The sequence below is a fragment of the Silurus aristotelis genome (genome assembly GCF_946808225.1).
Source record: "Silurus aristotelis genome assembly, chromosome: 10".
Lineage (NCBI taxonomy): Eukaryota > Metazoa > Chordata > Actinopteri > Siluriformes > Siluridae > Silurus > Silurus aristotelis.
Genome location: NC_139583.1, coordinates 15574514 through 15588757, shown reverse-complemented (window position 1 = coordinate 15588757; position 14244 = coordinate 15574514). Strand labels below are relative to the sequence as shown.

Here is a 14244-nt window from a genome sequence, read left to right as displayed (position 1 = left end):
GGCAGAAAGTGACAGAGCCAGGTGACTGCAGTGGTCTGTTTCCTGGAAGTAGGAATGTAAACCACACCAAGCTGCCATTTTTCTCACCTGTATCCTGACACTAGAACTGTAATCCCCAAAATAATCAAAAACATGCTGTTGTATCACCAACACTGTCTGTTTCTCGAGTTCACTTTATATTATTTCAAATAAAAAATATAAACAGCAAGGATTGTGATGTAATGCTTTTGGTGTTTAAATCTGATTGAGGGTCTTTCAGTAATTAGATTGCATTTTCAAAATAAATGTGTATATAGTGATTCTGTGCTAAATATTTTTTTCACAGCAGATTAAGCCAATGTATGAAGAGTATGAAGACTGGGGCTTCTGAGTATAAGCATTTTGTACAACTACTGGGTTACGTTTTAGTTCTCTCCATTACTGTACTCTCTGTACATACACCTATTTTACAACAACAGAAAAAGATCACATATAAAGTGGGTTCCAAAAGTATGAGACCATACTCTTTTTTTTTTTCCTTTTCATTAAGGTTTTTGAATTTTGCAATATCTGAATTTAAAAAAGTTTAACATTATTTTTAGGTCCCTAGTTAAATATAAGCAAAGTTGTGATGGTGGCTATGGTGCTTTGTACAAAATGTCATATTTTTCTCATCTCTAATCTGATCTGCTGAAGCATGTGTTCAAGATTTGCTCTAAAATGGATCATAGGTTTCTTATGGAGTTTTAATGGAGTTCATGTCAGCTTCAGTGACACTGTATTTACGAAAAGATGTACCATTACTACTTATTCTAAAATACCAACATTACCCTTAAGATGTGAATTCTTAAGTTAAATTAGAGAAGAATGTAGATTAGAAGCCAGTGGTCTAGGGGATTTGGATACCAAAGTAACATAGAGGAAAATTAAAGGCATTTAAGACAAATAAATTAAGACATATACTGTATCTTACACAATTATTAAACATTTAGTTTCTCTCTCAGCACTGCATGCCTGAAAACTCTAAGCCTAAAGTGTTCACTTGGCAGATTTAGCATTTTGGGCATCCAGTACTATAACATTAACTGGTTACTACCACTGTAGTCAGAAATTTTAGTTTGGTATCAATTCAAATGTCTGTTAGCCAAAACAAGCGAATAAATTGGGTTTCCCCTTTCTGTGACAAGTTCAGGACACAATTATATTTGCAGTGGAGCAAGCCAGGCGCAGTCAGAGGAAAGGAAAGCTTTTAAATGGCAAGAGACATGCAGTAAAGCAAAACACATCAGTCTGCAGCATCATCAAGAAAAGAGCACGCTTGGCAATTCGGCCAAAAAGAGGGAAAAATCTCTCTCCACTTCTCTGGTCCAAGCATAACAGCAGCGCTGTGCTCCTGAACAGACCTCCAAGTTCTGCAGCGAGAGAAGATGAAGCGTGCTCTAACAATAACAGAGCAGCAGCTTCATAGCGTGCTGCTCCTTACCACACTCCAATAACAATAATGTGTCTGTACGACTACACATGAGGCGAGTAAGATCACGCCTGCATAAAGAAATAATACGTTATTATTCTCAAGTAAATCGTACATACACAAAGGCTCACAAAAAACCTGATAAAAAATTAGTTAAGGTATAAATTTTACTTCATAAAAATCTGTTTGCAGGAGTCAAAGCCTTACAGCCTGGTTATAATAATATGTATAATATATGAATAATTAAAAAGGTAGTGGTATACTAAACCGTTTCCTTATATGCAAAATTGCAGTGAGCATTATGGCAAAAGAAATATCAGGAATATTATGATATTTATTCTACATCTGATATATATATCATAATAAGATAATATTATAGTTAATAAATTACTTAATATCAATTTAACATCTAAATCTGATTCTAATAATCAAATGATTGAACTGCTGTTTAAATTGTTAAAAGAAAAAAAACATCACACACCAGAAACGTATACTGTAACATATCACTGTATAAATATGGTATTGTGTTATTCTTTAGCCCTAATATACAGTATGTGCATCTATTAAGATTTTTTCAAGTTATTAATAAAGAATTGGAAAGATTCATTTTCTTCTGCATATCATTTTCCCCAGGCACCACTTTATTACTGTTAGTAGTGTCTGGGGTAAATCAAGAACCTACCAATTGCTATAAATAAAAGCACAAATAAGTAAATACTACGGGCAGAACAAAAACACTTGGTGGAATATCATTTACATGTGTTTTTAAAGCCTGTTTAAAAGAGAGCGAGAGCGAGAGAGAGAGAGAGAGAGAGAGAGAGAGAGAGAGAGAGAGAGAGAGAGAGAGAGAAAGATGGAACTAAGATAAGCCTTTGTTCTTGTGCATGTTTAACTGTATTGTGTTACAAAAATCTTAATACCAAATTAGCGATGAAAGAGCGGCCCTGTAATTAAGATCTTAAAAAAAGTGATCACTGAAACTTGCAAACGTTGATGAGAGATGAAAACTTGTGAACAGAGATGAGACCGAGATGAAGTGATGTGGGTTTTGTTCTGCGTCTCAGTTGGTGCATGGGAGAGGTCATTGATCGAAGTGGTGTGACTGGAAGCCTGACAGACAGGATGGGGAAACTTGAGCAGCACACTATAATTGAAACCCAATGGGAAAAGGCATGAAAACAACAGACTCAATGTTGTTTCCTTCGCTCTCTCTCTCTCTCTTTCTCTCTCTCTCTCTCTCTCTCTCTCTCTCTCTTTCTCTAACTCTTTTTATCTCAAGCTGTCTTTATTTCTATAGTCCAGTGTTTTTACATTAGAGAAGAAAATCGAAATGTGATCACAAGCACAATACACAGAGAAATCATTTCCCCCAAACATCCCAATAAAAGGCTGATGGTGGAGTGGGGGAGTGAAGTGCTGTAGTTCAATGCAACATCACTGAGATGGAAGCAGCAGGAATCAATTAGCCGGCTCGCTTTGATGATGTCACTGACAAGGGGAGTGCGGCTTCCGTTTGCGTGAGCCGGAAATGCGCGAGCATGCACTGTTTCTATGGAAACTGTCATCTATCACTCTGTCTAGCCCAGTGAGCAACAATTATTTTGTTATAGTTTAGATCATAATAATGCTACTTTAATAAAAATGCATACGTTTTCTTAAATATCAAATGTGATTTTACATAAACTCTCTACACCTCTATGAGACATATATGCATAAAATATTTATCATATATTATTTAATGTAACATAAACATGATGTAGGGTTAGGCAATTGTCTTGGCCTTTACATTTATCCTCATTATATCATAATATTAAATAAGACCCCCAGAACACAATTGACCAGGTTAAGCCTTCTTACTACTGGAAAAAGTCTACTAGGAGACCTGTTGCTCTTTAGGAGTGGAACTGAGGTCTTCAGCTTCTTATTTGATTTCCTATTTGATTTTCCACTGATAACTGGCCTGCTACTTCCCCTTCATGTGCTCTGTCTTGGGTTTAACTGTCAAACTGGCGCCACAAGGCTCCTCAACATGTTCTGGAGCAGTCATGAATATAGAGATATGCTTAGTAAGTGGAGAAGGAAAAGTGGCGGAGATGCATGCAAAAGTACGATAATGTATGGAGAGCAGACACAAGCACGTACAGACAAATGTGCCAACACAAACCCATGCACAAACAAATGCTGACAGATGCAGACACACACACGGCTTTAACACAAAACTATTAAAACTCCAATTCCTGTGGTGAGCCTTAGACTACAGCCCCTTTCATAATGGAGTCATTTAGGCGGACTCGTCCCGGCACTATCTGCCCCCGAGCGAACATTCTTACGCATGCAGAAATGGCAAAGATTTATAGAGTATAAGAGAGAAAAATGCCACGCCCCAATGTGGCTCCAAAACACGGCCCGTACGATCTAGGCTGTAATTCTCTCTTTCTGTTTTTCTCTCTCTCTTTCTCTTTCTCACTCTCACTCTTTCTCTCTCACACACACACACACACACACACACACACACACACACACACACACACACACAAACACACACTATACTTCTGCATTTTATATGTCATCAACTGTCAAAATGTTTGACACCTTCACCAGAACCATCAAGTCCTCCATGAAAACATCTTGCAATCCAATGCACTCACTGAATATTCAGAAGAAAATAATCAGTATTTAAATCACTTATTTTCACTCCAAAATTGTAGTAACACACAGAATTTCTCGCATGAGCTTAACATTTTAAATTAGCTTGTAAACTTGTAGAAATGTGCAGTCATGATGAAATATTGACTAGACACAGTATGGAGGGTCTCTAGACACAGCTATAAATGTTAGCAGCTAAAAGCATATCATTTTATGGCCTCAACGGTGCTTGTCCTTCTGCAAAAACCCCAGCCTGTTGGCGTGTCTCAAGCAGACGTACCCAATTTATGCTTTGCATAATTTGCGAAAGAAAAAAAAAAAAAAAAAACAGCAAACCACACACCAATGCAAAGAGAAAGAGGAGATGAGAAGAGGGGGCCAAACATCACATCGCTCAAAGCCTCCAAGCTGAAGCAAAGATACAGCATCTCCAAGGAGATCACATTTCAATGAGATTGGGTTTAAGTGGCTATATAGCAGTGTGGCTCACAAATCTACAGTAGCTCTGACTCTGTCTTGCTCTTTGTGCTTTAATCGTGTCTCTAGCAGGAAAAGGTGAGTTCTTTAAGGCAGTAAGTGAAGGGTAAACATACAGCAGCTGAGGCTGGAGCTGGTAGTTGGACACGTGATCTATTTCTTAGCAGGGTTAAAAATATGCCCATTCTGTCTCCATTGTTACATTCTGACCCGTTAAAACAAGCCAAAAGCTCAATTTCTGAATTATATGTATTTTTATTACTTAATGTCCTGCAATATTTCTAACATATATATATATATATATTATATATATAAATGTATTTTTTATTAATAAATATATATCATGGCAAGATGAATGCATTTTCCATTGTAAAGTAAGATACATGCATTTTCCATCAAAGCTTATATCTTTTTAATGACTTTTAATATTTCTTTTTAACTTTAAAAAAATATTCATTTTAGCTACTTATTTTGCTTCAATAGCAATGTGCCAAAAAGCCTGAACTTTGGATCAATAATTTTTTTTTTATTTGCATTTTGTATTTTCCCGCTGTGACTGATGCAGAGAACAGGCTATTAAACTGATACTGAACAACTTTGAAATTGAAACATTACCAAATATAAAATATATTACACAAATACTGCATTTACTGTATTTCTAGCAATACAATGTACATTAATACAACTGATAAATGTCAATCAGGACCTTTTAATTGTGTCATTTCTGAACTGGCAAATCACACAAATTCGAATTTAGAGTAACAATATCAAATATAAAGTTGCTCTGCAACTGCAAAGTCACAATTAGTGTCAGTTACAGTTAATATTTGCAATTACTGGACCTCTTAACTACAGGTATTAAACATACATTCCTTATTTCAGAGTAGGTGTCATGCCTCTATGATAAATGCAAAAAGCACTGGGTTATACAGAGAGAAAAAAATACATACAAAACATTATATAAAAAGTGTTTTAAAATGGAATTACTGTAAATTAGGGAAAAAACGATTTCTGAGGTAAATTGTGCAAAAAAAAAAAAAAAACAGCAAAGTGTTTGAAAGTTCAACGGACCCATAATATTATCCTGCCTCGTGCCACATCCCTCATTAGAAGCACTGTGTGTGAGAATAAGGAGCGGACTGTTGTATAGTAGAGAGCTTTGAAAGCAAAGGCTTTTGGCTGGGACAGGGTTAACATCTCCTCCCAAGGTTGTGCTAGCTACCGCTAAAATTAACCTCCCCCACAGCTGGTTCCCATTAGCGTGCAGTGACACTGGGAGCCTGTACTTAAGCTGTGCTGTGGGGGCTCTCGGATAATACTACTGTCCCCCCGCCACAGGCCAAGTTTAAACTGGCCCTGCTCCGCTCCTGCTGGCAACGCGTGTTTCAGAGGACGGAGGAGAGGAACACAGTGGTAAGAGGAGAGGGGTTTGCAGATGAAGGCCATTACAGCTTATGCGGCTTTCTCCTTCCTAAAAATCCAAAAGACCAGAATCTAGGGGAAAAAGCTAGAAAGTTTGTAAAGCTGTGTCCATTCAGATTGAGTAGCAGTGTGCGATTTGTATGTACCCTTAATATGCAGTCTATCTGGTTTAAAAGAAAACTATTTTGTGTAGTAATACAGACCCATCTACTTTATATCACCAAGTCATGTGGAAAAGCAACACACCCTTCATTAAAAACAAATGGGCACACCTAGACGACACATTATGACAAAAAAATAAGAAAAATATTGGCAAGAACAAAAAAGGACAGCATTTATATAACTGTAAGGATGCTTAGAGACCTCTTGGTCTGTCTGCCAAGTCTGAATCAGAGCAGAATGTACATATTTGTTCTGTTTGCTATTCGGATTGGTTTCACACTGCACATAATTAAATGAACCAAAAGGAGGCTGAGAGACTTGTAGGGCTGAAAATGTACTCATAAAACTCTTTCATTCACTGGTCATAAATAAAGTGATGGACAAAGTTAAACAAAACTGTGTGTAGAAATCACAAAAATCACCCAAGCACGAAGAATACAGTCAGAGCTAAATAAACACTCATAATTATGTAAATAAAAAATTACATAAATGTCTATTTTTCTTTGGTCTAAACAGCCTTAACATATTGCATTTCTGCAGAGCTATAAATTTGTCCTTTGCAAGTTTATGCCGCGCAGATCAGAATAGGAGCTAGCGTCTAAAAATGCTATCCACAACCCCATAATGCACAGCCTGTTTGTTTCACTTGCTGCAGGGTTGACTTGCTTTCTCGCTGCAATCATCTACTTGAAAATGCACGTAAATAGGACTGCTGTGTTCTCACCTGCATAGGTGAGGGTCAGTTTAAATGGACTAAAAGCTGCATGTGTGAAAGCACCCTAAACGTTCTAAAATCGGTCCAATCTTTCTGGATCCCCTTAACACAGTCGCTTCTAAGCCCTTCATTCTGCACTCTGTGAGGATCATCAAATATCTGCTATTAAAAGAAATACAGTAAGTTTTATTTAGGTCTTCCTTACCACATAGTAGAATTTTTATAATTCAAGACAGATTTCCAGAGTATTTTCGTTGCAAGATTTTGGTCTGGCAATGAACATGAAAAAGCAACAAATAAGACGTTGATGACTGATTTATGATTTGAGACACAGTCAGTATATGGATTGACTGCTCAGTGTTTATAAGCACAATGTTGACCCACTCTCAGAGACATTTATTATGTTAATGTGTTTCGATATATTCTGTAGGCTCTTGTGCTTCCCAGCTAAGATACTATTTACTTGGGATTTTTCACTGTAGTCTATTAAAACTTCAGTTCAGTGGCAGGGATGTGTTTTCACGTGAAAGGTTAACAATCAGTTTAATTAGGAGCAGAGGTTGGAAAGTACGCATGAACTCCCCTGGTCTGACAGCAGGCCTCTACTGGGAATTTAGTGGATCGAGTACACTGCGTAGATGCATGTATGGTAAGAGAAAGCAGATGATCAAAACGTGTGAGCAAGAGAAAAACAAGAAAAAGAAATGAAAAAAAAAAAAAAACCCTTCTTATCAGCATGGGGGCTCTCACAGCGTTTCCTTTTAAACAAGGAGGAAAGGAAATGCATGCCCTAAAACTTGATTCAGGGTTATAAACATGTCAAGACCTATAATTTAGACGTCATCTTTATGACCTCAGCCCCTACTTCTTAAAGGATGACTTTTTTTATAAGCAACATATCAATGCTTTACCTTTATTCCTTTGTTTTTAAATACCAGGTAAAATATATATATTTGTTTAGTATGACCATTTCTTAGTGGTTTACTGAAGCATTCTATTAAAATGATTTGGAAAATGATATTTGTACGGCAAAAAAAAGTATTTTTTATAATCCATTGACTTGTAATAAATATTTTTTTAGACACGTATATAGCAAAAGAAAAAAACCATGTTTAGTCCATGTTCACAGAACACTACATTGTGTATTTAATTCATGACTGAACTGTTTTAATGCTAACTTTATAGTGAGATCCATGTGGGCGTTTTCGAAGCACCCGCTGTGAGGTTCATTAAAGTCCTACTGGCTTTGTGTGCTGCTGGAGGTGACGGGCAAAGAGATTGGGTTACCATCAGGCTTGACCTCACAGGCGCACTCAAGCACACTCACACCCACATCCTCAGCCAGTCAGCACAGGTCTACACACTCACACACACAAACACATGTGCAACCTGTCATGCCTTTTTAAATAATTAACAGCCAAAGATTAGTCCGTCAGCCTTGGGGCCGAGAGGTCCATCGATTTCTCTGAGATGCATTTTTAATGAGCACATCTCGGCAAGCCACTGTCCGTGAAGAGAGGCTTCAGCAAAGCCAACACTAACCAGCTGAGCATGAAGCAGAGAAACACAAACAAAAGCCAATAAGTGCGCTACCTACATGTCTTAAAGGAGTATAATTGCATTCCAAAGCCAGAGGAGAACGTATAAAGGGTTAATTGTAATGTATTATATACCCTGATAAGGCCAAATGTTTTTCTGCAGAATCTAAAGCATTCTGCCTGATATTTTGTGCATTTTAAGATATATAATAGGCCAAGAGGTGAGTCTAGCAGCAAAACAAGCTAAATGGGTTTTCTTTATAAGACTTGTAAGCTTTTACACAGGGCAAGCTTTAGAATGTTCATATAAGAGAAAAAGCAGAGCTCATATGACACTGATATGACTCACTGATCTCCCAATGACTCAAGCCTTTGTACTGATGGGAACAATGTGGAGGAGATCGCTGTGTGCTTAAACAGATTCACAGCACGTTCAGTAAGCAAATTAAATAACTCCAATCTATGGATGAGCTAAATCTGCATATGTGGCTCAATATTCGTGGGAGGAGATTCGAGTTTAATGACAGCAATTATATCCATTTATTTTATTGTGCAAACCATTCATTTACTGTATAATTTACTCTTTAAAATAAAAGGACACACCAAACATCTTAGAAATAACATTTCATTCTCTCATTGTCACTCGAAGGACAAAATAATAGCTGATTGTGTTAAAGAACTGATAGGTTCAGGAGAGTGTTCTAGCTCCGCTCTCAGCAATTAACAGGGAGTTTATAGATGTGCACATACAACAATAACACAGTTATAACACCACTGCCCTTACCAAACAAACTGTTCATTAACAGTCAGCTAGCGATAATTGCGGGCAGGATATTATTCATTTCTTTAGAACATTATAATTAAATACTATCAGCCAATTCAGTATACTGATACTGGTATATGTAGATAGGTATGATGAAAGACAAAAAAATATAGCAGACACTACACTAATCCTTTGCAGGGCCCCATGCACACATACACAGACACACACATTCAGACGCACTCATTTACACTTTGTGGTACTGCGCCATGTCAAGGACATTCGGCAAAAAAAGCAACATTAACCCAGTTTATAGGAATGAAGTCGTATTCGGTAATGTAGCTCAATATTATAAGCAAAAACTGATGTGCAGTTTCTTCTAAAATAACAAATGGTTTTGATAAAAGGGTAAGGCATGGAACAAAGATGAAAATACATTATGGCATGGATTTATTTTGCATTCTTATGGGCTTTGGAGAATTTTCATTAGACTACACATCCTCTAAATATATATAAGAAGAGTGGTTTAGAAAATCATATCTAATAGCAGAAGTGTAAACTGGAGACTGGTGACATGCTTCATTTAAGAGTTTTTTTTTTCAGCGAAGAAAAACACAATAATGTGAGCTTTTATCTTAAAAAAGAATAAAAGAAACATTCTAGACCATTCCAGACAACCGAGTCTTTCAGTGTTTAAAACCAGCACTCCAGTAAAACCAGAAGACACCAACTCTGTTATTTGATATAAATTATGTAAGCGTTGTAGTTGGAACTGAGGAGCTTATTAAAATGCCACTTAAGTGTATGAGACTAAGCAAACTACAGAAAGATTAGAGCATTACAGGATGTGAAAACGGGGAGGAAAAGAGAAGCAAAACAAAGATGTTTTTTATGTCACATACAGAACAAGAGATTTGTTGAAATAGAGATTAGTTATCGGCCAAAGATAAAGAGACAGTGAAGGACAAAACGTACAATGCCACAGTTTGACAAAACTTGGATATAATCAGAGATTAAAGAACCAGTCACTATAGAACCAATCACTGTTTGAGTGTTCTGTTTATTCTGTTTATTCTCTGTGCGTGTAGAACTTGTACGCATCTCAAAACATGATACAAATACATATACATACATTTTATATATATATATATATATATATATATATATATATATATATATATATATATATATATATATATATATATATATATATATATGGAGCTTGTGAAATGTTTTGTGTTACTGTATTTTGAGGTGGTTGTGACAATAATTAAAATCTAAACAAAAGTGAAATAAGAGACAGTATGATAAAGAGGGGATTACCTTTCCTGTCTCTCTCTCGAAGTCCACATACTCTCGGCTGGGCATCTGCCTCTGCTCACCATGCAGGTTGGCGGGGAAGAACTGCAGCGAGAGATTGGTGCCGGTCGCCACAAAAGCCTTTTAGAAGGAAATCAATACAAACAGGATCAGAAAAGCCCAGCCTAGCATTAATTATGCAGCCTGCCATTTCTTTTGCACATCAGAAAGGCAGAGGAGGAAAAGGAGGAGGAGGAGAACAGCCTGGAGCCAGGGCCTGGGGAAGAAGGAAAAAAAGGGAGCGAGGGCAAAAGAAAAAGCGAGGAAAAAAAAAACACAAGTCATCATTTTCCCTATTTGAAGTATTGAGTTACGCACATCTGATTCTATTTTACCAACACTCGCTGCTGGCGAGCTGGGTTGCGGCACACTGGATTTTAAGAGAGACTATGAGAGGGAAAAGAATAAAGGCACAAACGTCTATTGGATATTGAGATAGCAGACAAACAAAAAGGAGAGAGAGGTTAAGAAAAATCAATAAAATTGTTTTATATGCAGCCCTTCACTTACATTAATAGCAGCAGCACTAATACACTGGTTTAAAATCATGGCACGGTAATTGAATAATCTTGTGAGTGTATGAAGAACTAAAAGAGAACAGTCTGTACTTAATCTCTCGTCATTTTGCTTTTTCGATAAAACATTTTTAAAAGGCGTATTTGTTCAAATATGATGGAGCTTATTACAATAATAATAATGAAAATAATAGTAAAAATAAAAATGTATGTAAATGATATCAAATATTTACAGATGACAGAATATCAGAAAAGTTGTGTTACATAAAAATGTATATAATGTAAACTGTAGGTGCGTGCACACATGAATCCGAAGTGCGATCTGTGCGCTCTTACAGGAGGCATTAAAGTAAATGTCCTGCATTAAAATAACTCATATATATATATATATATATATATATATATATATATACAGTATCTACATGGTTAGGTTGAAATGAAAACGAAAACATTTGAATTCTTTTAACAAGATGAAAACCCTGTTCAGACTTTTGATGATCTGAAAACTGAACAAAAAAGTAGGTATACTTTTTCTTTCTATCCATCCATCTATCCATCCATCCATTTACCAAATGAGTGATTTTTGTTAACAATAATTAACAAGCTCACATGCACAGACTAGAGGAGTTTTAAAGAGTCTTTAAAGCGACACTCAGTCAGCAGATCTCGGCGAGACATCTTTTGTAGAAGAGTGAAATACAGAGTGCAGACACACATTCTAGTGGCTGAGGGGCAAATCCTTTTCATAACCCATTCACACCGTCTGTTTCCACCCCAAAAACCTACTAAAACTCACCTTCAACTGTGAAACTTACACTAGATTCTTTCTTCCAGACGCTGAAAGTGGTTGATGTGTAATTGTATTATTATTTTTATTTTTTTTATTTTTTTTGCAGTTCTGACAGAAAATGAGGAAGTGTTTGGAGTTCCGGGTGTTTATTATCCTCGTGCTTAGAACTTTCTGAAATATGTGACCATTAATCCAAAAACACTTCGATCCGCTGATAAAACGAGGATCGTAAAACGATGGTGGAAAAAAACTCAGAGGGGGAAAAATACTCACTATTTCTGAGCGTCCGTCCCGACAGGCGTTCTGAAAGCGGGCTTGTCTCTCCTCGTGGGGTCGGTCTCGGAAACCGGTGTATTTAATCTGTCATTAGAAACACAACAACAACAGAAAACACATCGTTTTCACAAAGCGCACATTCTTCTCCATGCTCATAAAACTTATACCGCCTGAGTGTCTCGACTTCTCCCTTAAAAAAACATCTCCCAGATAATAGACTATGTGCACTCTGGATTTATGAACTGAAATTTTAACATGAACCAGGTTTGTGTTTGCTATAAATCCTTAGCAAAGAGAAATAATGATGATAATAGAGTTGTGAGATTGGTGAGGGAGTAGAAGGTGATGCGCTGTGGGAAGGTGACAGCTGAGGTGAAGGAGATGAGTTTTCGGGCTCGTGCGGAAAAGCAGTATCGTTTAATACACCGAGATTAGGTTAAACAAAGACTTAACTTAATACTATTACAGTGACCCAAATCACAGATCAGATACTTCCTGGATGTAAAAGTACCGCCAGGTTTAAAGGAATTAAGACAAAAAGTGCGACACGCTTCGTCTTGGTTTACTTTCGTGCGCGTCTCTTGTTAACTTTGTTTCCGGCACTTTGACGAAATGGATGAAGTTTTACCTCACACTCGCGACTCAGCTTCCTGAAGAACTCCTCGTTTTCAAACTTGCTCCTCTGATCCGGGACCACCCGAGGCATCTTGAACGTTACGTGCTCTATTTTGCCGATTTGGTGTCTTAGACAGTGTAAGAGAAACGGTCGCTTCGAAACTCCCCGCTAAAATCCCGCGGCTTGTTTCCTTCCGTCTTTTTTTCTACTCGGCAGGATGACGCGGGGGTCTGGGCGCTGCTTTAATATTTGCGTTATTTTGCGACAGGAATTTCGATCGTGCCCGAGCTCCTGTGCGGTCAGTGCCCGTCACTACGATACATTTGGCACGATTTCGTAGTCGGCTACTTTTCTCCCTCCCCGTGCGTCTGTGTGTGTGCGCGCGCTTGTGCGTGTGTGTGTGTGTGATCACTGGCTGCTGACGACGAGGCGCGCGCACGCTTTTACTTTATCCGTGGCGCGGCATGGCTCACAGTTACTTCCTGGCTCCTCCGAGTCCGACTTATGACTGTACACCCGAAATACTCCCCCCACCCCATTCACAAGTCTTTCCACTACAGAGCTTCCGCGCGCATGCGTTTGATCCGAGGGCAAAAAACTTCATGAAGCCAGTTAGGCCACAAGCCTGTGTAATTACACTGCCTCGTATAGGCTGGTTTACTATGAATTTACAAAAACACCTCTGTAACTCTTCTCCAAACAAACACATGCAGTAATACTGAAAACTGGGGCACTGCAGAATTCTAAGGAATCTCAGGCTCATACACCAGTAGGCATCGTACACTGATCACACATCACTTATATTATTTATTGCACTTAAACAGGAACCAGTGCTTAAATGTATTTCAGAAATGCAAAGACGATATGCCCACATTTAAACTCATATACACTGTACACATATCAACATATATCAAAGTGCACTTCAGCTAGTTATAGCCAGAATACACAATGTAATGCATAATGTGACGTGGCTGAAAACACTTGTGAATTTATGTGGCGTGTTTCTGAGGGTAGAAACTGCAGTTCACATAGAAATGGGACGGATGTTCAAGTAGATGATTCTGCATGGCTATACAGTACCATCCTATAATAAAAGCAGGGTGCCTGTTGGCTATCAAACTCTTCTTTTGTTCTTTTCTTTTAGTCTGTTTTGAAGTTCGTCTTCCCCTGGGGATTGGAGTAGGTTGAGATGGGCTTAAAAAGAGGGAAGTAAACACACCAAAAGCAGCTGAAGGCCTCAAGGTCCTGCAAGATCAACACATTGCATCACTTTCTTGTGACTAGTCTTATTTATAGAAACTCTACCTTTTACATAGTTTCTCATCACTATGATAATGTTACACAGAGAGCTAGAAGAAAGCGGTGTGGTTAAGGCATGCAGTATTGCATTAACCTATTGTTCATATTTTACACTAAATGGTCAGCTTATGTAAGAATACATACAGATTCATACAGAATAATAGCATTGTAATAAAAAATTAAGGACACATTTAGATTTACTGGAATGCACTATAATAT

General features: G+C 37.6%; 1 protein-coding gene across 3 annotated transcripts in view; it reads right to left on the bottom strand.

Moving 5' to 3' along the window:
- The window catches only part of cbfb (core-binding factor subunit beta), a 38484-nt gene extending 25121 nt beyond the window's left edge, over positions 1-13363 (bottom strand). The window contains exons 1-3 of one of the 3 annotated variants that reach the window (XM_083552735.1): positions 12739-13363; positions 12108-12194; positions 10494-10610 (exon numbers count right to left, since the gene is read on the bottom strand). In XM_083552735.1, the coding sequence (XP_083408861.1) occupies positions 10494-10610; positions 12108-12194; positions 12739-12816 (282 nt within the window). In that variant the 5' untranslated portion in view covers positions 12817-13363. The remainder of the gene's footprint in view (positions 1-10493; positions 10611-12107; positions 12195-12738) is intronic. The other 2 variants (XM_083552733.1, XM_083552734.1) reach the window with 2 other exon arrangements.
- Between the last annotated feature and the right edge of the window lie 881 nt (positions 13364-14244).